The following is a 27,478-nucleotide window of genomic DNA, read 5'->3' on the forward strand; positions in this document are numbered from 1 at the left end:
TGAACAAAACATGGCATACACTTAGATGGAACATCATTCAGTCACAAGAAGGAATAATTTTCTGAAATATGCTATAATATGGATGAATTCCAAAACATTATGTTAAGAAAAAAGCCAGATACAAAAGAGCATTTACTGTATGATTCCACTTTAATGAAAAATCCAAAATAGATAAATCCGTTGAGATAGAAGGAAAACTGATGGCTAGAAGGAGGGGGAAATGGGGATAAACTGCTTAATGGGATTGGGTTTTACTCTGCAGTGATGTGGTAGTTACGCAACATTGTGATTGTAGTCCAGAACACTGAATCATTAATTTTAAATGTATTTACTTCATTTAAAATTATTTTTTTAAAAAGATTTATTTATTTATTTGCAAGTCAGAGTTACACAGAGAGAAGAGAGGGAGAGGGAGAGGGAGAGAGAGAGAGAGAGAGAGGTCTTCCATCCAATGGTTCACTCCCTAATTGGCCGCAATGGCCGGAAGGAACTGCTCCAATCCAAAGCTAGGAGCCAGGAGCTTCTTCCAGGTCTCCCATGCGGGTGCAGGGGCCCAAGAACTTGGGCCATCTTCTACTGCTTTCCCAGGCCATAGCAGAGAGCTGGATCAGAAGCGGAGCAGCCGGGACTAGAACCGGTATCCCATATGGGATACCGGCTCTTCAGGCCAGGGCGTTAACCCACTGCGCCACAGTGCTAGCCCCTCATTTAAAATTATTTACTTACATTTGAGAAGCAGAGAGACACAGAAAGATACTTGATAGAGTTCCTATCCACTGGTTTACTCCCCAAAGGCCCACAGGAGCCTGGTTGAAGCCAAAAGCTGGGTACTCAGTCCAGGTTTCCCACATGGGTGGTAGGGACCCAACTACTTGAGCCATCACCTGCTCTCTCTGAAGATAGTGTGCATTAGCAGAAAAATGGAACTGGGAGTGGAGCCAAAACTTGAACTCAAGCACTCATTCATTTCAGAATGATTACAACAGTCCTCCCTTATCCAGGATTTCACTTTCCATGGTTCCAATGACAGTCAACCACTGCCCAAAAATAATAAATAGAAAACTTCAGAGATAAACAAGTCATGTTTTAAACTGCGCACCATCTTGAGTAGTACCACGGAATCACAGTGCTTGATCATAGTACTAGTGCCAGAGTAGCCCTTACTTTACTTAATAACGGTTCCAAAGAGCAAGAGTTGTGATGCTGGTAACTTGGATATGCCAAGAAGACGCTGTACAGTGCTTCCTTTCAGTAAAAAGGGGAAAGCACAGAAAAGTATTTTAATAGAAAGCTCATACTCACCTAACTTTTACTACAATATTTTGTTAATAATCATTCTATCTCAGTGTTAGCTACTGTTGTTCATTTCTTATGCTGTTTGATATATAAATTAAGCTTTATTAAGGTGCATACAGGAAAAAGCAGTGTATATGAGGTTTGGCAGTATCCAGTTTCACCATGTAACATATCCCCCATGGATAAGAGGACTACTAAAACTGTCAACAAACAAACACGAAAGGTTCTCTTCCTTACCACTCCTGAACAAATGCAACATTAATCCACCTAGACAAAGTACAGATGAGTCAGCCCAAATCAGTGATTCCCACTCAGGGGCCATTTTGCTTCCCAGAGAACATCTGAAAATGCCTAAAGACATGTTTGGTTTTCACCTGAAAAGGGAGGGAAAGACACTATTGAGGTCAAATAGGCAGGAGCTGAGGCTGCTGTTCATGATCTTACAATGCACAGACTAGTCCCCTACCAGAGAGAATTACCTGGCTCATGTACCAACAGTCCAAAATAGAGAAACACTGGACTAGCTGATCAGGGCTGAGGGTGAGAGAGGAACTAAGGAGCCCAGAGGTGTAAGCCAACAGAAAGGGTACTCTTCCAACATCCAGGAAAGACACTGCGGATGGAAAAGACGAACTCTCCTAGACTGTCTTCTTTCAGAAAAATCCCGGACACCCATCGTTAAAATCACACTCTGTTCTGGACGACAGGGAAGAGTGACTTTCTGCTCCTCCTCAGGCTGACAGTGAGGCTCTCCTCTGCTCAGGTGCTTTCCTCCCAAGCTGTCACTCCTGAAAGGGACTGCAGGAGGCCCCAGCCCCGGTTAGCAAGAAGACTCTTGTAAACACTCTGCTGGCAGCCCAGAACAAAAGGGGCAGAAGGCTTAGATCTCTGTGTAGGAGAGAAGAAGGGTGAAACAGAATCCATACCAAGTCCAGAGATGGACTCAGCCAGATCTTTTGAGTCATGAATCCCCAAATAAAACTTACTCTTCCCTGAAAAAAGTCATACATAAACAGGAACATGAAATGCGAGGGATGAATCAATGAATCCCCGACACGGAAGAACCCCTGACTTTGACTGGAAGGTGGTTCCCTCAAAGCAATGGAGGCAAAATCCAGACCAGCTACCAGTCACTTAGAACTCTGTGCCATCTGGCACCACCCAGTTACACTGCTACTCTGACAACAAACAGAAATGGAGCTATCCACCTGCTTTTCCCTGTTTTTTGTTTTTTTTTTTTTTAAGATTTATTTATTTTACTTGAAAGTCTTGTTACACAGAAAGAGAAGGAGAAGCAGGGTTGGGGGGAGGCAGGGAGAAAGGTTTTCCATCTGCTGGTTCACTCCCCAATTGGCCACAATGGCTGGAGCTGCACCAATCTGAAGTCAGGAGCCAGGAGCTTCTTCCCAATCTCCCATGCAGGTGCAGGGGCCCAAGGGCTTGGGCCATCTTCTACTGCTTTCCCAGGCCATAGCAGAGAGCTAGATAGGAAGTGGAGCAGCCAGGACTTGAACTGGCACCCATATGGGATGCTGGCACTGCAGGCGGTGGCTTTACCTGCTATGCCACAGTGCCGGTCCCTGCTTTTCCCTTTCAAAATCCAGATTCAGTCCCAAGAAATACAAGGCCTGACACAGACGGGGCTGGCAAACATCACTACAGATATTTAACCTGTAACTTGCCTCCTGTCTTTCTTGGAAAATCATCCAAACCTCTTTTCTGATTGAGCAATGAGGAATACATTCTCTTCCTTACATGGGACATAGACTTCCCAGCCCCAGATGGCACATTAGAAAGCATTGTGCTAGACTCCTTGAGCTCACCGAAGCTGCAAAATAGTGCGCAAAGCTGTCATGAGGATTCCACTGCACGGCTCCGATGTCCCATTTGCTCTGACGAGAGATCTTTCGGTGACCTTCGAAGGGGGCATCTAGATTGACGATGTATAGGAATCTGCGGCTAGGAGAACAACATCAACATTACAATAATCCTGTGGCAAATGACAGCATTAACATTAAGATAGCCAGAGCATTTGGAACCGCCATCAGTTTGTAAGCAGTGCTCCAAAAACCCTTAGCTACTCATGATGTCTATCTCCTCTGAAAGACACACAAGTGACAACAGTTAACTCAAGTTGGCTGCTGGGTAAAGGGAGAGGTATCTCTGTGAGCATCTACCTCCGGCGATGGCCTTCCCTACCACATCCAACCATGAGTCTGACCTCTGCCCTGAGATCCAGCTCTAGCCGGCTGCTCTCCAGCCCTCCAGTGGGACTTATCTCCGTTTCCAAAGTACCCTCACTGCACAGTTGGCATCTCACCCGCAGCATTTACCTCTGTGGCAGCATTACCAATGCAATAGTTCTTGTCCCAATTCAGCTGAGTGCCTGGGGTACGGAACAGGTCTTGAACATCTTTATTTGCCCTACATCACTAGGCACAGTGTTCCCCACTCAGTAAATGTGTGCTAAACAAAACTTATCGTTGAGTCAAATCCTATAGACAAATCTCAAATTCTCCTGCACGTCAACTCTGAAAAGAAACTAAGTCCAAAATATGAATAAATAATCAAAATAACATATGAAGCACCATAACGTTCAAGGTGCCAACCAGTCAATATAAAGGATCTGAAACTGGGAAGGATCTTTGTTGTGTGACACCATCCCTGCGGCCATCTGCCAGATTCTGTGCTGGGGGCCTTCTGAGCTCCAGGATCTCAATGAACACAGGTAGGCCCACAAAAGAAAAATAATTCCTGCTCAGAAGATTCAGGAAATCCTATGCAAAACTGTAGGTTAGGAGAAACACTAAGGAGGGTTGGTTAAGAAACAGGAAGGAGGCTGGCGCTGTGGCAGCAGCAGGTTAAAGCCCTAGCCTGTACTGCCAACACCCCATATGGGTGCCAGTTTGCTCCACTTCTGACCCAGCTCCCTCCTATTGAGCCTGGGAAAGCAGTGGAGGACGGCCCAAGTGCTTGGGCCCCTGAACCCACGTCAGAGACCCAGAAGAAGCTCCTGGCTCCTGGATTTGGATCAGCTCAGGTCCAGCCTTGGGACCCATTTGGGGAGTAAACCAGCAGATGGAAGACCTCTGTCTCTGTAACTCAAATAAGTAAAACAAATCTTAAAAAAAAAAAAAAAAAAAAAAAAAAAACACAAAAAAAAAACAGGAAGACAATCTCAGGGAATACTCAATTTCCCTGAACTTGTAAGACAGCTAGCATAGAACAAAGATCTAGTAGGTCTGGCCTCCTCCAAAGGAATCACCTAGCCCTGTGGTGGGCAGGCCGGGGTCTTCACATCAGAAAGAAAAACAGTACCGCACTTAAAGCTACACATATGGGGTGTGTATCACTCAGGGTTCAGAAGTATTACAGAGCAAATGCAGAACAGCATTAAATGGACACTAAGGGATGAACATGTCTGATTGAACATACTTTTTTTTTTTTTTTTTTTGACAGGCAGAGTGGACAATGATAGAGAGAGAGAGATAGGTCTTCCTTTTCCGTTGGTTCACCCTGCAACGGCTGCTGCAGCCAGTGCGCTGTAGTCGGCACACCGCGCTGATCTGAAGCCAGGAGCCAGGTGCTTCTCCTGGTCTCCCATGAGGGTGCAGGGCCCAAGCACTTGGGCCATCCTCCACTGCACTCCCGGGCCACAGCAGAGAGCTGGCCTGGAAGAGGAGCAACCAGGACAGAATCCGGCGCCCCGAACCCGGTGTGCTGGCGCCACAGGCGGAGGATTGGCCTATTGAGCCACAGCGCCAGCCTCGATTGAACATACATGTTTATCTTCATCCCTCCTAAAGCCCCTCTGAAAAAAGACATTTTTAAGAAGACAGAAACTAACAAAGACAAAGAAAATGAGAGAATGAAAAGTAGATGGATAACTGGCAACTGAGGTCATCAGGAAAACTACATAAAGTCCAAGCACATGGAGGGACGTGAACGGGAGGCCAAGTGGTCCCGCTGCAGGGCCTGCTACGGCTCAGTAACTGCAGCCTTGTCCTCAGGCGAGTAAGGGAAAGCTGGAAGACAAAAAGCAAAAGAGGACAAAAAAAGGAAAACCGTTTGAAAGAACATCAAGGAGCGTGGTTTTTGTGTTCCCCACCAAGCCCCATAGCACTTCTCCTTCACTGCAGTGGGTGCCGTTACTCCCGAGAGAAGCCCCAGGCCTGGGACAGGAAGCACAGCAGATGGCACAACCGACGCTACTCAAAACTGGCCAGAAGTAAAACGTAAGGCCCCGGCCTCCCTCCCTGCCTTTTCTTTCTTTTTTTTTTTCTTTAGATTTCAGGATAAAATGACCAGTCTAGGAAAAAAAAGAGAGAGAGAACAGCAAACAAACAAATAAGAAAGAGATAACAACATTTGGGCTTCCACAAGTAAGAGGGGGCTTGAGTCACACCTGATCTCCCTGAAGTTAACGGCAGCATCTGCCCACAGAAAGGAGATTCCATCATCATTCTTAAAGTCAACAGAGATGGGGTAGGTGTTGTGGCATAGCAGGTAAAACTGCCGCCTGCAATGCCAGCATCCCATATGGGCACTGGTTCATGTCCCACTTGCTCCACTTTCAATCCAGCTCCCTGCTAATGGCCTGAAAAAAGCAGCAGAAGATGGCCCAAGTGTTTGGCCCTTCTACTAGTAACATGGGAAACTTGGAAGAAGCTCTGGCTCCTAGCTTTGGCCTGGCCCAGCCCCAACCATTGCAGCCATCTGGGGAGGGAACCAGCAGATGAAGATTCATTCTCTCTCCCCTGGCTCCCATAACTCTGCCTTTAAAATAAATAAATAAGTAAATTAAAAAAATAATAATGATAAAATAAAATCAACAGAGAGCCAGGGATCTCAGCCACTGAAGGAAACCTGAAAGATGGAGACCCACATCATCGAAAGAAAAAAGGAACTCAAAGCAAATAGACAAAATATAGAGGAAATGAACAAGCTGGAGTCATGTTCACAGAATTAAGAGAAAAGATACTGTAAACAATAAAATAATAGTTCATTGGGCCAGCTCTGTGGCGTAGTGGGTAAAGCCACTGCCTCCAGTGCCAGCATCCTATATGGATGCGGTTCAAGTCCTGGCTGTTCCACTTCTGATCTAGCTCTCTGCTATGGCCTGGGAAAGCACTGGAAAATGGACCATCTGGGGAGTGAACCAGCAGATGGAAGACCTCTTTCTCTCTCTGCCTCTGCCTCTCTGTAACTCTGTCTTTCAAATAAATAAATGCTTTTTAAAAATAAAATTAATTTAAGAATAATAGTTCATTTTTTTTAGTCTTGAAATCTAAAAAAAAACTTGACAGAGGGTTGGAAACAAAAGTTAAAGTTCTATAGAGTGGAAACCACAAGGACAAAAAGACCAGAAGAGAGTGCCAAAGCTATGGCTTAACAGGTAAAGCCACTGCCTGCGATGTCGGCATCCCATATGAGCACCAGTTCAGGTCTTGCCTGCTCCATTTCCTATCTAGCACCCTGCTATTGGCTCGGAAAAAGCAGCAGAAGATGGCTCAAGTGTTTGGGCACCTGCACCCACCTGGGAGACCCAGAGGAAGACCCCAGCTTTGGCCTGGCCTAGTGGTGGCCATTGCAGCCACCTGGGGAGTAAACCAGCAGATAGAAGATCTCGGTCTCTCTCCCACCTCTGTAACTCTGGCTTTCAAAATAAATAAATCAGTGTCAGCATCCTTTATGGGGTCAGTTCAAGTCCCAGCTGCTCCACTTCCCAGCTCCTTGCTAGTGGCCTGGAAAAGCAGTGGAAGATGGCCCAAGTACATAGGCCCCTGCACCCACGTGAGAGACCCAGAGAAACTCCTGGCTCCTGGAATCAGCTGGCCCAGCTCCTGCTGTTGCAGTCATTTGGAAGACCTCTCCCTCTCTCCGTCTCTCCCTCTATCTGTAACTCTGCCTCTCAAATAAATAAATAAATCTTAAAAAAAAAAAAAGACCAAAATACTGATCACTAGAATTTCAAGGGAATTTTACTGCTTACCTCTTAGGACAGAGACAAAAATCAACTGCAAACAATCCCTACGTGTACTCCTGAGGTCAACGGGATATCAGACTAAACTCAATAACCATAATCCTTAAATATAAGAATACTTTCTAAGTTCCCAGAGACCTCTCAGTTTTAAATTTGTTTCCCACAAATCATGGCAGACAAACTTCGAAAGCTCACTTACCCAGAAAGCACGGCATGCTGCCCAAGACAGTCCACAGACATTGCCGTCGCCTATGGGAGAGAGACAGAGTCAGTCCCACCCCAAACCCAGCTTGGAAGGAAGAGGCCAAGGCTCTCTGACTCAGGCTCCTCCCTTCTCCTAGGTAGTCACCAGCTAGCAGGTATCATCCCCTTCTAGCTTCCACCCAAACCTCAGGCGCACTTTTGACAGCACAACTGTTGCTGTTACCCTGGCTCCAAGACGACACACAAGCTGGTGTGTTCTAAACTGAGTTCTGGGGCTCTGGGGGAGTCAAACTAGCTCAGAGCAAGCAGCAGCCCCTATGCACTCAGAGCTTCTACCAAAGGAAACTCAATGTGAGACATCCCCCTCCACACACACAACACAGCGACACCTTTCTAAGGGACACGGACCGCCCCCCCAACCACATGGCAGCTGGTTCCATGCAAACACGATCCCCACTGAATCCACGGTGATACCTTTGTTATTGAGATGCCAGTTTACATTCAATCTGACATACCTAACACATATTACTGGTTTCAATTCCCTAGGACTCCTAATTCCTAGGGAGTACCATCTTATTGGGAGCCAGTGTTTAATTCCCAAAAGACTGCAGCGAGTCAGCTAAATTTGCATTCAGGCTGAGGTATGAGGTTGATTTTAATTTTGGCAGTCACAACCCTCAATTTTCTTCATTTGGACAAGTTAAATTCCTCATGCATTCTCAGGGCATTCTCATGAAACAGCCTGTGCCATTGTTTGGTTACCAAATGCTCCAAGTTCTTTCCAAAAGAGTATCAACAAAGAATCCATTTGATACACGGTGTTACAATCACAAATCATAAATAGAGATGAGAAATTCTTTCTCTTACCTTCACTGGCTTTACTAATGGGTTTCTCACACTTGTCAACCCTCAACAAACAGGTCATTGCTAAAATGGGGGGACAAGAAGCCAAAGCTGTCTCCCCAGATACTGCGAAATAATTAATGTGTATCCTTCATTGTACTGGAGTCGTGAGCAGAGAAAAGCCCAGCTGGAAAGGCAGCCAATACAATGAGATGTCATTTCCAGAACTCTCCTGTGTAATTTATAGATTAATGAGCTGAAAGAGAGCAAGATGCCTCCTATAACAATCATCTTTCTAGAGGGTATTGGGGGTAGGGGAGCAGAATTCCACAATGGCTCCCAGAGTCTGGTCCCTTGGTGAACACACCCTTTCCCTGCTACTCAACACTAGCCAAACACTAATCTGGGTGCTGCTATGACGGGATTTTCTACCTATAACTAAGGTCCCAAAGCAGCTGACCTTAAGACAGAGAGGCTTGAAACAACCCAAATGAACATGGATGGATGAATGGATGAACAAAATGTGATACAGACATGAATGGAGTATTACTTAGCCTTAAAAGGGAAGGAAATTCTGATCCATACCAGTACTTGAACAAACCTTAAAACCATTATGCTGGAGCTGGCATTGTGGTACAGTGGGTAAAACCACCACCTGTGACGCTGGCATCGCATATAGGTGCCTGTTTGTGTCCCAGATGCTTCAGTTCAGATCCAGCTCCCTGCTAATGACCTGGGAAAAGCAGCAGCAGATGGCCCACGTGTTTGGGCCCCTGACACCCACGTGGAAGAACTGGATGAGCCTTTTGGCTCCTGGTTTTGGCCTGCCCAGCCCTGGCTGTTGTGGCCATCTAGGGAGTGAACTAGCGGGATAGAAGATCTCTCTTTCTGTTTCTCTCTCTCTCTCTCTGTAACTCTGATGTTCAAGTAAATAAATTAAAAAAAAAAATTATGCTAAGTGACAAATGTCAAAAACAAAAGAACAAATATTGCATTATTCCACCTGAAAACAGACAAATTCATAATAACAGAAAGTAGAATACGGGTTGCCAGGGGATGGGGTAGGGAAGAAAACGGAGAGTTATTATTTAATGGGTACAGTGTTTCAGTATTTATATCTGGGATGACGAAGAGTTGAGAGGAAGGAGCATGATAGACCTAACCTAATCAATTCTATAAATAATTAAATAAAGCCTACTCTAGTCAGAGACTGGAAGGGAAGGGATCCAAAGTAGAGAGGATTCCTCACTGCCAGCTGTGAAGGCGAGGCCTGCACAATAAGGACTCAGAGTGGCCTCGAGAAGCCAAACAACCCTTAAATAACAGCCAGAAAGAAAACAGGAATCTCAGTCTTATAAGCCCTAAGAAACGGATTTTGTCAACAACCTGAATGAGTTGGGAAATGGATCTGCCATAAGTGAGGCCTCCAGATGAGAACACGGCTGGCAGCTGCCTTGGTTTCAGCCTCTGAGCTGCTGAACAAAGAAACCAGCCATGCCCTGCCTAGACTGCTGACCTACAGAACTATCAGCTAACAAATGAGTGTTGTTTGAAGCTGCTAAATTTGTGTTACATAGTAACAGAATGCTAATAAAGCATGATCTGGCAACAGTCCAAAACAGTCATGTCCTTTGACTCTGAAATCCCACTTCCAGAATCTATCTAAAACACATCAAATGCTTTGTGCACTCAGCTGCTATTTCACGTTATCTACATGTAAATCATGCATCTCTATGGAACACTCTAGATATATTAAACATGACATGAAGAATGCATTAGTCAAAACTGCAAATAGAGCACGATAACTCACCATACCAGAGAAGTTATTTAAAAAAAAAAGAACACTACTTAACTGATTCTCCCCATTCCTAGCATAGAAAGAAGAACCTATCACAGTGTTTCAAAGGGGCACACTGGGGAGGGTTATGCTAAGCTGTTCTAAGATAGAATGGAAAGAGGGAAATATTTTAAGCAGAGGATGTAAAAACCAATCCAAGAAAAAGGCAGTGCTTTGTGGAACTCAGCTATCTGCTACCCAAGGCCACATGACCGACCACCCATGCAGCACACGTGGAATGGATGAGAGGTGCAAAGTCGACACCAGGAGTTAAGAAACATGGGACTGTGGAACTCTGGTATGATCTTTTAGTGAACAAGAGGGAACTTCTGCAACGACTGAGGTAGAATTTTCCACCAGCCTGCAGCAAGGGGCTTCCTGCAGATTAAAGACAGGTTAGACTCTGGGAGGCAGCAGATGATGGCCTAGGTGCTCAGGCCCCTGCCAACCACACAGCAGATCTTGATGGAGTTCTGACCTCCTGCTTCAGCCTGGCCCAGCCTCTACTGTGACAGGCACTTAGGGAGTGAACCAATTGAAGATCTCTCTCTTCTCTCTCTCCCTCCCGCTTCTCTTTCAAGTAAATAAAAAACTAAACAAACAAAAACACACTTAAAAAAAAAAAAAAAAGGAGAACAGATCCCCCATGTTCTGCTATCAGAGCTCAAATCTCAGCTCCACTCCGAATCCAGCTTCATGCTAATACACACCCTTGGAGTATCACGTGACGGCTCAAGGAATTAGGACCTTGGCACCCACGTAGGACACCTGGAATGAGTTCCTGGCTCCTAGTTTCAGCCTGGGCCAGTTCCACTGGGGAGTGAACCAGCAGACAGAAGCTCTCCTTTTCTCTCTCACAAACATTTCTCTCTCTCTCTCTCTCTTTCTGCCTTTCAAATAAATAAAAACTGCTGCTATACACAGAATTTTTAAAAAGAAAAACATGTGAATGGACAGTATGTGAATTATACCTCAATAGAGCTGTTACCAAAAAAAAGCTTATTTAAAGCCGGCGCCGTGGCTCAATAGGCTAATCCTCCACCTTGCGGCGCCGGCACACCGGGTTCTAGTCCCGGTTGGGGCGCCGGATTCTGTCCCGGTTGCCCCTCTTCCAGGCCAGCTCTCTGCTATGGCCAGGGAGTGCAGTGGAGGATGGCCCAGGTGCTTGGGCCCTGCACCCCATGGGAGACCAGGAAAAGCACCTGGCTCCTGGCTCCTGCCAGGATCAGCGCGGTGCGCCGGCTGCAGCGGCGGCCATTGGAGGGTGAACCAGCGGCAAAGGAAGACCTTTCTCTCTCTGTCTCTCTCTCTCACTGTCCACTCTGCCTGTCAAAAAAAAAAAAAAAATAAATAAAAAAAAAAAAAAATAAAAAAAAAAAAAAAGCTTATTTAGAAAAACAACAGGCCAGCACTGTGGCGCAGTGGGTAAATGCAGTGCCTGCATTCCTTATGGGCACCAGTTTGAGTCCTGGCTGCTCCACTTCCGATCCAGCTCTCTGCTATAGCCTAGGAAAGCACTGGAAGATGGCCTGAGTCCTTGGGCCTCTGCACACACCTGGGAGACCTGGAAGAAGCTCCTGGCTCCCACTGGCTCAGCTCCAGCCATGTGGCCATCTTGGGGAGTGAACAGTGGATGGAAGACCTCTCTCTTTCTCTGCCTCTGCCTCTCTGTAACTGTGCCTTTCAAAAAATCAATCCATAAATAAATCTTTAAAAAAAAAAAACAGAAAAACAACAGACATGATTCTGAATTTGGAGATGGAATGCATTACAAACCCATTTTGAATTTACAGGTAAATTTTGGCAAACAAAAATCTTTGAGAAAGCTGGTCTCTCTATAAAGAATTTGTAATGCAGCTTTATAGACCTATGTTTCTATCCTGATTCAATGCACAGAAAAACCTCTTTATAGAGAACTCTGCTATCTGTGAAACAAATCTAGGATTTGTTTATTTGAAAGGACTAGGAAAAAAAAATCAACTCTTCCTCTTTCACTCTCACCTGAATGATAAACGCTGTTCAAAAACAAAACAAACAAACAAACAAACAAAAAAAAAAAAAAACAAAAAAAAAGGAAAAGAAAAGAAACCAAGCACTTTGCCTGTTCATCCTTCCAAAGTATACAAAATGGTAACATCCTATCAATGCAAATTAGAGCTGGGTCAGTTCCCCTAATGTCAGTTTGTCACAGGCCTGAGTAAAGACTATAACATATGCATTATCGGGTTTCATGGACTAAAACCACAAGATGAAACCCTCTGACATGAAAAGAATCAGAGTCTTTCAAATGACGAGATCTAATCTCTTTTTAAATTCCAGACACACTGCTGCCAGAGCTATTCCCGAGCCAAGCTTGTCTAAGCTTCCTACCTTATCTCTCTGAGGCTCTGGTTTGTCTGCTCAAGAAGAGGGTGTAGCTCTGGAAATCTCTCCCTTTAAAATGGGGACGTCCTCACTTCTTCCTAACCCAAAACAGTACTGGGTGTCACCAGGGGCTCAGGTTTCTCAGCTGTAAAACAGAGGGGATGGGACATCCTAGAAAGGTCCTCCCAGCTCCATGAGCACTTTGTCAGGACAAATTTACTAACATGTATTAAGTACTCCACGTAGCTGACTGCAGAGCCAAGTGCTCTGTGTGGATAGTCTCATTTAACCCTCGCAGCAACTCTAGAAGGAAGCGTGCAGAAAAGCGCTGGCAGAGGAGGCCTGCCGCTCTCCTGACAATGCCCTGCTGGAAGGGTGGTTCTGGGCCACTCTAAGAACTCTGGAACGGTGAGACGTCCTCGCTGTGCTTCCACCATGCGTCCCTGTGGTTTACACGGATCAATGCCTTTCTGCCCTTCTCGGAACCTGGAATTTGGAGGGTGCCCATGTGACCATCCCCAAATAAAAACCTTGGGCACTCAGTTCCCAAGGAACTTCCTGGCACATTTCACGGGTGTTGTTACAGTTCAGCTCTGAAGGAATTAAGCATGTCCCATAAGACTCCACAGTGAGAACTCTTAGAAGCTTATGCCAGGTTTTCTCCCCACTTCATCCTACTGGCCATTTCCCTTTGATTTTGCTTTGTGTTCTTGTGCCACAATAATCACAACTGCAAGCACGACTGTGAAGCCTCCCGGTGAATCATCAAACCGTGCAGTGGTCTGGGGGACCCCCGACACGATCATCCTTGTTTCCTCAATGATGAAACTGAAGTTGAGAAAGGACTAACTTGTCTGAGATGCGGCAACAGACAGGTGGCATTCCCTAGATCTTAACACAGGCATTGTGGCTCCAAATCCTCAACCTCTGTGCTACACTGTACTGTTCCCCAATGCATCATTGTATCTTTACATTATGCTTTCCAAAAAACAAATAATTCACATTTTAATAGTCATTTCCACCAAAAATAGGCCTACCATAGTTTTCAAAATAGACTGAGAAGCAGAGACCAAAGGTGGATTGCTCCAGAATAATGTACAATTAACTATTTCCAACTTTGCTCCACTCTAAAGAATTTGCTGGGGGTCAGCATTGTGGTCAGGGTTAAGCCTGCAACACCTGCATTCCATATGGGCGCCGGTTCAAGTCCTGGCTGCTCCACTTTTTTTTTTTCTTTTTAAGATTTATTTATTTATCTGAAAGGCAAAGTTACAGAGAGGCAGAGAGAGGTGGGGGGGAGGGGTCTTCCATCCACTGGTTCACTCCTCAGATGGCCGCAACAGCTGGAACGGGGCCAATCCAGAGACAGGAGCCAGGAGCTTCTTCCGGTCTCCCACATGGGTGCAGGGACCAAAGCACTTGGGCCATCTTCTACTGATTTCCCAGGCCACAGCAGAGAGCAAGATCAGAAGTGGAGTACCCAGGACTCAAACTGGGGCCAATATGGGATGCCAGCACTGTAGGCGTCAGATTTACCTGCTACCATAGCACCAGCCCCTGCTCCACTTCTGATACTGCTCCCTGCCTGGGAAACCAGCGTAAGATGGCCCAAGTATTTGGGCCCCTTCCACTCACATGGGAAACCTGGATGAAGATTCTGGCTCCTTGTGGCCATTTGGGGAGTGAACCAGCTGATGGAAGATCTTTTTTTTTTTCCCGTCTCTCCTCTGTCTGTTACTCTCTCTGCCTTCCAAATAAATAAATAAATAAAAGTTTAAAAAAAAATTTGCTGAGTTGTTTTTGTTGTTGGGTTTTTGTTTTGATTTGTTTCTGTTAGAAGAAAAAAAAATAGTCCTCCATATCTTTCTGCAAGAAACGTTATAATGACGAGATTGATAAATCATTAGGTAGCAGAAAGCATGCTTCCTGAGATGTCTCAATTTCTTTTTTTTTTTTTTTAAGATTTTATTTATTTATTTATTTAAGAGGCAGAGTTACAGACAGAGAGAGGTAAAGACAAAGAGAAAGGCTGGCGCCGTGGCTCACTAGGCTAATCCTCTGCCTGCGGCGCAGGCACCCCGGGTTCTAGTCCCAGTTGGGGTGCCAGTTCTGTCCCGGTTGCTCCTCTTCCAGTCCAGCTCTCTGCTGTGGCCCGGGAGGGCAGTGGAGGATGGCCCAAGTGCTTGGGCCCTGCACCCACATGGGAGACCAGGAGGAGGCACCTGGCTCCTGGCTTCGGATCAGCGCAGGAAGCCAGCCGTAGCGGCCATTTGGGGGAGTGAACCAACGGAAGGAAGACCTTTCTCTCTGTCTCTCTCATTGTCTAACTCTGCCTGTAAAAAAAAAAAAAAAAAAAAAAGACAAAGAGAAAGGTCTTTCTTCCACTGGTTCACTTCCCAAATGGCCACAACAGCAGGAGCTGGACTGATTTGAAGCCAGAAGTCAGGAGCTTCTTCCATGTTTCTCATGTGGGTGCAGGGGTCCAAATACTTGGGCCATCCTCCTCTGCTTTCCCAGGCCACAGCAAAGAGCTGGATCAGAAGTGGAGCAGCTGGGACTTGAACCAGTACCCATATGGGATGCCGGCACCGCAGGTGGAGGCTCAACCCTACTACGCCACCAGGCTGGCCCTGAGATGCTTCATTTTCTTTCTTTCTTTCTTTCTTTCTTTCTTTCTTTCTTTCTTTCTTTCTTTCTTTCTTTTTTTCTTTTTCTTTTTTTTTTTTACAGGCAGAGTGGACAGTGAGAGAGAGAGACAGAGAGAAAGGTCTTCCTTTTGCCGTTGGTTCACCCTCCAATGGCCGCCGCGGCTGGCGCGCTGCGCTGATCGGAAGGCAGGAGCCAGGTACTTCTCCTGGTCTCCCATGGGGTGCAGGGCCCAAGCACTTGGGCCATCCTCCACTGCACTCCCGGGCCACAGCAGAGAGCTTGCCTGGAAGAGGGGCAACCTGGACAGAATCTGGTGCCCTGACCGGGACTAGAACCTGGTGTGCCGGTGCCGCTAGGCGGAGGATTAGCCTATTGAGCCGCGGCGCTAGTCGCTTCATTTTCAATTCTGAGATAACAGGGAAAAAAAGTAAGACAATAATTGGCAAGTATCTTTATGAAACCATATTATGGAAATTTTCCTTTAAGCACAATCCATCAAGTCAACTGCATTAGAATTAAAACTTTTATTCATCAAAAGATAACATAAATACAATGAAAAGGAAAGCTACATTCTGGGTGAATGTATTTATAACATATATAATCATTACAAAAGTAGAATCCAGAAAAAATTTTACACTCCTCTTCATTTATAAGAAAAAGAAAGCCGGCACCATGGCTCACTAGGCTAATCCTCTGCCTTGCGGCGCCGGCACACAGGGTTCTAGTCCTGGTCGGGGCGCCAGATTCTGTCCCGGTTGCCCCTCTTCCAGGCCAGCTCTCTGCTGTGGCCCGGGAGTGCAGTGGAGGATGGCCCAAGTGCTTGGGCCCTGCACCCCATGGGAGACCAGGAGAAGTACCTGGCTTCTGCCATCGGATCAGCGCGGTGCACCGGCTACAGCGGCCATTGGAGGGTGAACCAACGGCAAAAGGAAGACCTTTCTCTCTGTCTCTCTCTCTCACTGTCCACTCTGCCTGTCAAAAAATAAAGAATAAAAAAAAAAGAAAGAAAAAGACAGGGCTGGTGCTGTGGTGCAGTAGACTAAGCCTCCACCACCAGTGCCTGCATTCCATATGGGGGCCGGTTCATGTCCCAGTTGCTCCTCTTCCTATCCAGCTCTCTGCTATGGCCTGGCAAAGAAAAGAAAGATGGCCCAAATGCTTGGGCCCCTGCACTCGCGTGGGCAACCCAAAAGAAGCTCCTGGTTCCTGGCTCCTGGCTTTGGACCGTTGGGGCCATTTGGGGAGTGAACCAGCGGATGGAAGGGCTTTCTCTCTTGTCTCTCCCTCTCTCTGTCACTCTACCTCTCTAATAAATAAAATCTTTTAAAAAAAAAAGAAAAAGACAACTTCAATAATTAAAAAAGGCACAAGACATAAGTATTTCAAGGAAGAAACAAAATTGCTAATTAAACATATGAAAATAATTCACTTTCATCAGTAATCTTGGAAATACAAATTAAGTCCAAAAAATGACCATTTCTTATGCACCAAATAGGTGAAAATCAGCTTCACATGGGCAAGAGATTGAATGTTTTGTTGATTGCTGTGGCCCCAATACCTGGCATACAGTAGATTTTCAAAAAACATTTGTTGAAAGGATGAGAAATGTTAATGTACAATAATACCAAGTGTGGGTAAGGATATGAACCAATAGGAACTCTTTATGCACTGCTGCTGGGAATACAAAATCTCAACTGCTTTGGAAGTGTAACTGATTAACCTGCTGCTTGTATTCCATATCATTTCTGATATAGCTTCTTGTTAATGCACCTGGGAGAGCAATGGAAGGTAGTCCTAAAGTATTTGGATCCTTGCCACTGATGTTGGAAATGTGAATGGATTTCCAGTTTCAAGTTACTGGCTTTGGCCTGGCACAGCCCTGACCATTGCAGCCATTTGGGGAGTGAATCAGTGGCTGGAAGATCTGTCTCTCTCTCTCTCTCGCTTGGTCGCTCTCTCTCTGTGTGTGTGTGTGTGTGTCCCTGTCATTCTGCCTTACAAATAAGTAAATCTTTAAAAGCAAAAATCCAACCAATTAGACATCCAATTGGATAACAATTTCACATTTTCTGGTAAGTTTAAAGTGTATGCACATCCCACAGACAATCCTACTCCCACGTAAATACCGCATCCATGGTATTATCATCTGTAATCTAAACAACTGGAAATCTAAATGTTTAATAAAGAGGGATAACTAAATTGTGGCACATCCATACAACAGAACACTGTCTCACAGCAAAAAAAAGTAAACCACCATGATAATCAATGCGAATAAACTTCAAAAGGAACGCAAGGACAAACAAGCAAAATAAAGATGTCACAACAAGTAATTCCATTTACCTAATGGTCAAAAACAGTTACAATGAAAATCTGTTTATATTTTTGTACATATAAAACTATATAGAAATTATTAATCCAGATTTTAGGGCAGTTACTGCTTCTAAAATGTCTTAGAGTGGGACACGGACTGAGGAAAACTCACCAGGAAGAAATCAGAAGAGTCCGCCCCTTAAGCTGCTTGGAGAGTACATTTTACTATTATTCTTATATGGTGTCAATATAATTTATATATATGAAGTATTACATAACAAAATCACTCTTAAGGCAAAATATCTTAAAATGTCACCCAAAAATGCTTCATAAGGACTAGACCATAATGTTAAGAAATGAAATGGCTGCTTAAAAATGGTGACAATCTGAGTGGAATCTGTAAAATCAAAGAGAAAAGGAACCGTACAAAGGATCCTATGGGGAACAAGTTAACAACTCTGAAAATGCCATGCCTGTGTGCTGAGATTGAACAACTAAGTAAAAGAATGAATGGAGGACGGTCAGAGCTAGGTATTTCACTTTGCAGTGGGGGTTACCGGTAAACAAGGGGAGGAGCCACAATGGCCCTAGTGGTAATGGATTAGAGTTGAGACACGAGTATGAAGTCATGTTCAGGATAATACAGAGAGAGACAGTGACATCCAGAAACATTTACATGAGCGCAATCGTGGACTACAACACCCATACACACACACACACACACACACACACACTCCTTTGCTCTGTCAGACAAGACGGCCCAGGAGCAATGACACTGCAACGGCAATGAGCACACCTACTACCAGATCCTGATTTCTGGTATCGTCCTTCAATAACAGGAACCGGGCTCCTTGGAGAAATGGCTGATGTTAGGACTGAGACAGGAAATATACACAATGCAAACTGATCATCTTATAGTAAGAACAAAAACAGGCTGGTGCTGTGGCATAACGGGTAAAGCTGCCTCCTGCAGTGCCGGCATCCCATAGGGGCGCCGGTTAAAGTCCCGGCTGCTCCACTTCCGATCCACCTCTCTGCTATGGCCTGTGAAAGCAGTAGAGGATGCCCCAAGTCCTTGGGCCTCTGCACCCATGTGGGAAGATTTACTTTATTTATTTGAATGGCAGAGTTACAGAGACAGAGGGAGTGATAGAGATCTTCCATCCCCTGGTTTACTTTCCAAATGGCTACAACAGCCAGGCCAATGCCAGCCTACCGCCAGGAGCCTGAACTTCATCTGAGTCTCCTACATGCATGGCAGGGCCTCAAGTACTTGGGCTACCTTCTGCTACTTTCCTACGCTCATTAGCAGGGAGCTGGATTCGACGTACAGCAGCCAGGATTTGAATCTACACTAATACAGGATGCCTTAATCTGCTGTGACACAACACAAGCCCTAAGAGAGCTAGAATAATCTAACAAAATAATGTTAGATAATAACCCAATATAAAAAATAAATATGCGTTCTTATTAACCTATACAAATGACTGAGTAAATAAACAGCAGGTGTTAACTCCCTATTCTTTAAGTATGATCTACAGATGCAGACCATCTTCAAAAGGTAGAAAGAGGAACAAAAAGCAACTTCACACTAAAGAAACCAGACAAACCCTACTGCAGCCAGGTGATCAAGGTCAACATCAACAGTGTTCACAGAATGTAATGTGATGATAAAGGTACTTTATATCTGGTGTCTTCCCCTCCAAAACCACACAACCAAGTCTACTCAAGAGAAAAACATCAGGCAAATCTCAGTTAAGGGACATTCCACCAAAACTGACTAGTACTCCTAAGAACTATCAAATTTATAAAAAAAAAAAAAAAAGGACAATCTAAAAAATTATTACAACCAAGAAGAGTCTAAGGAGAAATGATAACTCAAGGTAAAGTATTATCCTGGGTGGGATCCCAGAACAGAAAAAGGAAATTAGGTAAAAATGAAGGAAAACTGAGTATAGATTAGATTTTGGTTAATAGTATTGTATCAACACTGATACATTAATTGTGGGGAAATGTACCACAGAAATGTAAGATGTAAACAGGGAAAAAAAGGACTGGTGCTGTGGCATAGTGCGTAAAGCCACTGCCTACAGTGCCAGCATCCCATATGGGTGCCGGTTTGAGACCTGGCTGTCCCACTTCTAATCCAGCTCTCTGCTGTGGCCTGGGAAAGCAGAAGATGGCCCAAGTGCTTAGGTCCCTGTACCCATGTGGGAGACTTGGAAGAAGCTCCTGGTTCCTGGCTTCGGATCGGCCCAGCCCCAGCCCCAGCCCCAGCCATTGCAGCCATTTGAGGAGTGAACCAGTCGATGGAAGACCTCTCTCACTCTCTCTGCCCCTACCTTTCTGTAACTCTACCTTTCAAATAAATAAATCAATCTTTAAAAAAAAAATGGGAAAACTGGGTACAGGCTATACGGGAACTCATGGTACCACTGTCCCAATTTTTCTGTAAATCTAAAACTATTCCAAAATAACAATTTATCTGTAAAAGGTTTATTTATTTTGGGGCTGGCACCGTGGCACAGTAGGTTAATTTTCTACCTGCAGCACTGGCATCCAATATGGGCACCAGTTCTAGTCCCAACTGCTCCTCTTCAGATCCAGCTCTCTGCTGTGGCCTGGGAGAGCAGTGGGAGATGGCCCAAGACCTTGGGCTCCTGCACCTGCACCTGCGTGGGAGATGGGGAAGAAGCCCCTGGCTCCTGGCTTCAGATGAGTGCAGCTCTGGCCGTTGAGGCCATTTGAGGAGTGGACCAGTGGAAGGAAGACCTTTCTCTCTGTACTCCCTCTTGAATAAATAAATAAAAGCCTTTTTTTTTTTTTTTTTTGACAGGCAGAGTTAGACAATGAGAGAGAGAGAGTCAGAGAGAAAGGTCTTCCTCCCTTGGTTCACCCCCCAAATGGCTGCTACGGCCGGAGCTGCGCCGATCCAAAGCCAGGAGCCAGGTGCTTCCTCCTTGTCTCCCACATTGGTGCAGGTACCCAAGCACTTGGGTCATCCTCCACTGCCTTCCTGGGCCACAGCAGAGAGCTGGACTGAAGACGAGCAACCGGGACTAGAACCTGGCACCCATATGGGATGCCAGCACTGCAGGCATAGGATTAGCCAAGTGAGCCACGGCACCGGTCCCAATAAAAGCTTTAAAAAAAAAAGATTTTTTATTTTATTTTATTTATTTGAAAGACAGTGTCAGAGAGAGAGACAGAGAAAGATCTTCCATCCACTGGTTCATTCCCCAAAAGGCTGTAACAGCCAGGGCTGGGCCAGGCAGAAGCCAGGAGCCTGGACCTCCCTCTGGGTCTCTTGTATAGGTGGCATTATCTTCCCAGATGCATTAGCAGGAAGTTGTATCAGAAGTGGAGTAGCTGAAACTTTAATGGGCACTCCAATATGGGTACCAGTGTTGCAAGCAGCAGTTTAACCCACCGTGCTATGACCCTGGCCCCATAAAAATTTATTTAAAAAAAAAAAACAACATGAAAAATGGGGCTGGCATTCTGACACAGAGGGCTAAACTGCTGCCTGCAATGCCAACATCCTATGTGTACACCAGTTCAAGTCCTTGTTGCTCTACTTCCAATCAAGTTCCCTGTTAATGCACCTGGAAAAACAGCGGGGGGTGGTCAAATTGCTTTGGCCCACCCTATCCATGTGGGAGACTTTGGCCTGAACCAGCCCTGGCCATTGTGGCCACTTGGGGAGTGAACCAGCAGATGGAAGGTCTCTCTCTCCACGTATGTTCCACCCCTCTCTCAGTAACTTTTTATTAAAATAAATAAATCTTTTTTTTTTTTTTTGACAGGCAAAGTGGACAGTGAGAGAGAGACAGACAGACAGAAAGGTCTTCCTTTGCCATTGGTTCACCCTCCAATGGCCGCCGCTGGCGCACTGCGCTGATCCGAAGGTAGGAGCCAGGTGCTTCTCCTGGTCTCCCATGGGGTGCAGGGCCCAAGCACTTGGGCCATCCTCCACTGCCTTCTCGGGCCACAGCAAAGAGCTGGCCTGGAAGAGGAGCAACGGGGACAGAATTCGGCGCCCCGACCGGGACGAGAACCTGGGGTGCTGGCGCCGCAGGCAGAGGATTAGCCTACTGAGCCGTGGCACCAGCTTAAAATAAATAAATCTTTGGGCCGGTGCCGCGGCTCACTAGGCTAATCCTCCGCCTAGCGGCGCCGGCACACCGGGTTCTAGTCCCGGTCGGGGCGCCGGATTCTGTCCCGGTTGCCCCTCTTCCAGGCCAGCTCTCTGCTGTGGCCCGGCAGTGCAGTGGAGGATGGCCCAGGTGCTTGGGCCCTGCACCCCATGGGAGACCAGGAAAAGCACCTGGCTCCTGGCTCCTGCCATCGGATCAGCGTGGTGTGCCGGCTGCAGCGCGCCAGCCGCGGCGGCCATTGGAGGGTGAACCAACGGCAAAGGAAGACCTTTCTCTCTATCTCTCTCTCTCACTGTCCACTCTGCCTGTCAAAAAATAAAAAAATAAAAAAAAAATCTTTAAAAAAAAAAAGGGGGGGGGGAGCGGCGCTGTGGCAAAGCGGGTAAAGCTCCTCCCTGCAGTGACTGCATCCCATATGGGCACCAGTTTGAGTCCCAGCTGCTCCACTTCCAATCCAGCTCTCTGCTTTGGCCTGAGAAAGCAGTAGAAGATGGCCCAAGTCCTTGGGCCCCTGCGCCAGTGTGGGAGACCCAGAAGAAGCTCCTGGCCCCTGGCTTCAGATCGACGCAGCTCCAGCCGTTGCGGCCAGTTGGGGAGTGAACCAGCGGGTGGAAGACCTCTCTCTCTGCCTCTCCTCTCTCTGTGTAACTGACTTTCAAATAAAATAAATAAAATCTTTATTAATCTAACTCCTACTAAAACTTTTCATCAGTATAATTAACTTTTTAAATTTATTCATTCTAAAAGTATTTGTTGGGCCTGGCGCTGTGGTGTGATGCAAGGGGCCCTGGCATCCCATATGGGTGCTGGCTCGCATCCCAGCTGCCCCACTTCCAATCCAGCTCCCTGCTAATGGCCTGGGAAAGCAGTGGAAGATGGCCCAAGTGCTTGGGTACCTACACCCATGTGGGAGACCCAGAAGAAGCTCCTGGCTCCTGGCTTCAGATCAGCCCAGGTCTGGCCAGAGGATGGAAGACCTCTTTCTCTGTCTCTCCTACTCTCTTCTGTAATTCTGCCTCTCAAATAAATAAATAAATAAATCTTTAAAAAATAATTGTTGGCCGGCACTGTGGCTCAATAGGCTAATCCTCCGCCTAGCGGCGCTGGCACACTGGGTTCTAGTCCCGGTCGGGGCGCCGGATTCTATCCCGGTTGCCCCTCTTCCAGGCCAGCTCTCTGCTGTGGCCCGGGAGTGCAGTGGAGGATGGCCCAAGTGCTTGGGCCCTGCACCCCATGGGAGACCAGGAGAAGCACCTGGCTCCTGGCTTTGGATCAGCGCGGTGCGCCGGCCGCAGCGCGCCAGCCGTGGCGGTCATTGGAGGGCGAACCAAAGGCAAAAAGGAAGACCTTTCTCTCTCTCTCTCTCTCTCACTATCCACTCTGCCTGTCAAAAATAATAAAAATAATAATTGTTGAGCACCTGCTATATAACAAATACTATTCTAGCACTAGGGATACAGAAGTCAACAAAACAAGGTCTCCATCCTCAAGCAGCCTGTACTACAGTAGGAGGATAAAGAGTAAAATGAACAGTGAATGGCAGGAAATGTATACAAGAAATGATCAGAGGGGCCAGCCTGTGGCACAGTGGGTTAAGCCACTGACTGTAACACCAGCATCCTGCACTGGAACCCAGTTTGAGTTCCAATTTCTCTGCTTCTGAGTCAGATCCCTGCTAATGCAGATGATGGCCCAGGTACTTGGGCCCCTGCTACCTATGTGGGAGAACCAGACAGAGTGTTTCTAGCTCTTAACTTCAGCATGTCTATAGTCTCAAAAGCAGGAGAGTAAGTGAAACAGCCAGACTCAAAAGGTTACACATTGTGTGATTCCATTTATTAGGAAATCACCAGCAGCTACCAGGGCTAAGGAAGGGTGACTGACTACACAGGGGCAGCATGGAACTGTCTGGAGTATGTGTTAATTGTGGTGGTACATACATTATATATAATCAAAAGTCAACAAATCACACACTTAAAATGTCAATTTTATGGTACATGAATTATACCTCAATATACCTTGCATATGTTTTAAAAAATCATTGGCTGTCTAGGGAATGGGCTGGGAAGGAAGCAAGAAGCTGGGCTCCAGGGAGAGCTGTTACAGCGTATGTTCAGCTACTTTGCACAGACTGAGTTTGAGGTATCACAGAACCCTGAGCAGAGACATTAAGAATGCTATTTCTAGGCCGGCGCTGCGGCTCACTAGGCTAACCCTCTGCCTGTGGTGCCGGCACCCCAGGTTCTAGTCCCGGTCGGGGCGCCGGATTCTGTCCCCGTTGCTCCTCTTCCAGTCCAGCTCTCTGCTATGGCCCGAGAGTCCAGTGGAGGACAGCCCAGGTGCTTGGGCCCTGCACCCGCATGGAGACCAGGAGGAAGCACCTGGCTCCTGGCTTTGGATCAGCATGGTGGGCTGGCCACAGCGGTCAATGGAGAGTGAACCAATGGAAAAGGAAGAGGAAGAACTTTCTCTCTGTCTCTGTCTCTCTCTCTCACTGTCCACTCTACCTGTTAAAAAAAAAAAAAAAAAAAAAAGAATGCTATTTCCGGGGCCACTGTGGTGGTGCAATGGGTTAAGCCACCGCCTGCAGCACTGGCATCCCATGTCGGTGCCAGTTTGAGTTCATTTTGCTCTACTTCCTATCCAGCTCCCTGCTGATGTATCTGGGAAAACAGTGGAGGGTGGCCAAGGACTTGGGTTGCTGCCCCCATGTGGGAGACCCAGAAGAAGATCCTGGCTCCTGGCTTTGGCCTGGTCCAGCCCCAGCCATTGTAGCCATCTGCGGAGTGAAACAGCAGATGGAAGACCTCTCTCTCTCTCTCTCTAATTCTGCCTTCCAAAGCAGGCAGGCAAGCAAGCAACTTCGGAGTCTGCAGTTCCCATCTTCACCACCAGTCCCGGCCGCAGCACTTCTGTACACGCTGCCGAGTCAGACTCACAACTGCACAAGCTGCCATCTCACTGATCCTCAAGGGTACACGTGCAAGTGAGCACTGCAGAGTTGCTGTCAAGTACCACATGTCCTTCACCACTAACTGGTGACAGTAATACCACATGGCATTGTTTTATAAAGCAAATAACACTTGTATAAACCAAAACAGTTTCACCTACAGACAGCAGGTTTACTCTGAAAAATCTAAAAGCTTTAATTTTTTAAAATCATTTTGACAAGATGTGGGATGCTTTGAAAAGTTTATTGTTTTGGCCTTTTCAGACAGGTACTGTGAAGAAGTTTCACTTTTTCTTTCCACATTAATTTTAAAAAGTTAATAGACTGGTTCCTGCCCCTCCCATTGATCACTAGAGTGAACCACAAAACCATGCTAATTCACACCAAGACACATCCTTCCACTAATCAGGAAAGCAGAAAGAAAAATAGAAACTCCCACAGGCAGCTCAATTACCCAATTCACTTTGTTCTCCTACTATGACAACTGCTGTTCAGGTTTAATTATTTGCTGCTACTTCATAGCATCCTAATATAAGTGTCAGCACTTGCTCTGCAGGTCTCTTCAATTACGTTTCTATTTCAAAAAAAAAAAAAAAAAAAAAAAAAAGGAGTGAGACTACCTGGGTTTCTGTGAGAATTAAAGGGTTTGCAGTTTAGTAGCTTCCAAATTAGCAGGCTCAGAGACAAACACACAATCCTGTTCTGTCCTAGCTCCCAGTGGAAGCAATTAATGAGAAAGGTGACAGGGATACGGTTTTTCCCTAGGAGTCTAGCACCTCCCCTGGGTGACTGGGCCTCTGAGACACCATGCTGACAGTGCCAGCGGCTTTAGGATCCCTGCATCCAAACGCTGCTGCTCAAAGCCTCGATAGGTGCTACTTATCCAAGGGCACACAGAGCAAACTAGTGGGAGGCTCCTCCACTCATTCATCTTTATGGCAAAGCAATCCAGATTTCCCTCCAGAAAAATCACTGGAGTATGGACACAAGGCCCGGCACAATGTTAGTATCTCAGTAACTCCTTGTTGAATAAATGAGTGAGTAGAAGTCTGGCACACGGAGACAGCTGAATAAACAGGCTCTCCAAGACACTGGCACAGGAGTGGGGAAGGGGGAACATGCTGTCTACTGTCAAACAACTGCACGACCCCGCGCAGATACCCACTACTAGGCAAAGTACTGTTCTGAGCTGACACACGCTCTGGGGGCAGTGCCTTCCACCAATGGCCCCATCGCGGGAGGCCTTGGCCAAGTCACTGGGGATGAAATGGGCATCAGCTTCCCCCTTTACACCTACCTTCCTTGCATGGTTCTTCCAGGAACCACAAAAAGAAACCACACATAAGCAGCTCAGCACAAGGCCCAACATACAGAAGTCACGACACAGAAAAGTGGTAAAATTCCTCAGTGAGGGCTCACGTTTTTCGAAGCGTAACATGTGCCCACCACTGTGTGTGTGTGAGAGACAGACAGACAGACACACACACACACGGATGACCGCCCCAAATCCTCACGCCAATCCCGTGAGACAGGATTACTCCTTCCACTGGTGAGGAAACTGGCACGCAGAGAGCGATGACAGCCTATTACCTGCGCCAGGATTCGAACCCAGGCAATACGTACAGGGTCCACTATCACAGCATCAGCAACCACTTAACCGCTTAGGCGTCGAAGCAGCCGCTTTGCGAGCAGCATTTCATGGAATCCACCTCACCCCACCCCCAAAACCAAGGGTCAGGTCCACGCAGAAGTTCCACGACTTGCTCGACGCCCCCTCGCTCACCACCTTGGGCATGAGGCACCTCCCTCAGCCCCCCAAGGCGAACCCTATTCCCTGTACCCCCTACAAGGAACCTCGACACCCCGTCCATGCCCACCCCAACTGTCATCAAGCGCCTCCCGCCCGCCCGAGCCTGACAGCTCCAGGTAACCGGGTAGTCCAACTCCTCAGCCAGAGCCGGGGGTCTCCCGGCAACCCCTAGGACCAGAGAGGCCGCGTGGGGGAGGGGAACCACTGAGGGCGCATGCCCAGACTGCTCCGTTCGGACCCCAGCTCACCTGGGAGTCGCGGAACTCCACCACGACGTTCTCGCTGCTCCATCGTGCCGCCATCCCCCTCGCACGACCTCAGGACAGGGCCCTCGCACCCCTCAGACTCGCGTCCCCAGGCTCCGTGAGCCCCACGCAGCCTGTGAGTCAGCCCTGCCACGCCCCGTCCCCCTCCCATTTTCGCCTGACCGCCAATTATTGGCTGACCCAAGCGACAGCCCCGCCCCATCTCTCCATCTCCTCCAATTGGCGCACCGCACCCACCCAAAACAGGCACGCCTCCTCTCACTTCCGTCATCAGCTTGAGCCACCCTCGCGCTCCGCGGGTGCGGACACGCCCCCCGCCGCGAGCTCTGCGGGGAGTTGTAGTTTGAGGTGGAGCCGCGCCGCGCGTCAGTGACTCCGGAAGAGCGCGCAGGTTAGCGTTTGCTTGAGGCACTTGTTGGTGTCCCCGGCATTTCGCCCAGACCCAGCCTACCAGGCAAAGCCCAACATTCATGCGAATCGAAGGAACCTCTTCTTCCCCTTTAGTCTGAATGCTGGACTTACTGTTTCTTACAATACAGTAGCGCCTCCCAAATGTCCGGGGATTCCTTGAGGGTCTCTGAAGACGAAGCAGTTTTCATAATCACATTAAAAAATCATTTTCGGGGCCGGGGCTGTGGCGCAGCGTGTTAAAGCCCCAGCCTGCAGCGCCGGCATCCCATGTGGGCGCCAGTTCCAGTCCCGGCTGCCCCTCTGCTATGCTCTGCTATGACCTGGGAAAGCTGCAGCAGATGGCCCAAGTGCTTGGGCCCCTGCACCTGCGTGGGAGACCTGGCGGAAGCTCCTGGCCC

The 27,478-nt window shown here is 47.1% G+C and overlaps 1 protein-coding gene across 6 annotated transcripts in view; it reads right to left on the reverse strand.

Moving 5' to 3' along the window:
• The window catches only part of WDR59 (WD repeat domain 59), a 101,249-nt gene extending 74,435 nt beyond the window's left edge, over nucleotides 1–26,814 (reverse strand). For 3 of the 6 annotated variants that reach the window (XR_011384093.1, XM_051847282.2, XM_008257615.4), the window contains exons 1-3: nucleotides 26,652–26,814; nucleotides 7,479–7,528; nucleotides 3,120–3,255 (exon numbers count right to left, since the gene is read on the reverse strand). Coding sequence is in view for 4 of the 6 variants with exons in the window: in XM_051847282.2 (XP_051703242.1) it covers nucleotides 3,120–3,255; nucleotides 7,479–7,528; nucleotides 26,652–26,705 (240 nt within the window). In the remaining 2 variants the exon portion in view is untranslated. The remainder of the gene's footprint in view (nucleotides 1–3,119; nucleotides 3,256–7,478; nucleotides 7,529–26,651) is intronic. The other 3 variants (XM_070062732.1, XM_051847280.2, XR_011384092.1) reach the window with 2 other exon arrangements.
• Nucleotides 26,815–27,478: the final 664 nt, after the last annotated feature.

The sequence above is a fragment of the Oryctolagus cuniculus genome, chromosome 18, assembly GCF_964237555.1.
Source record: "Oryctolagus cuniculus chromosome 18, mOryCun1.1, whole genome shotgun sequence".
Classification (NCBI taxonomy): Eukaryota; Metazoa; Chordata; class Mammalia; order Lagomorpha; family Leporidae; genus Oryctolagus; species Oryctolagus cuniculus.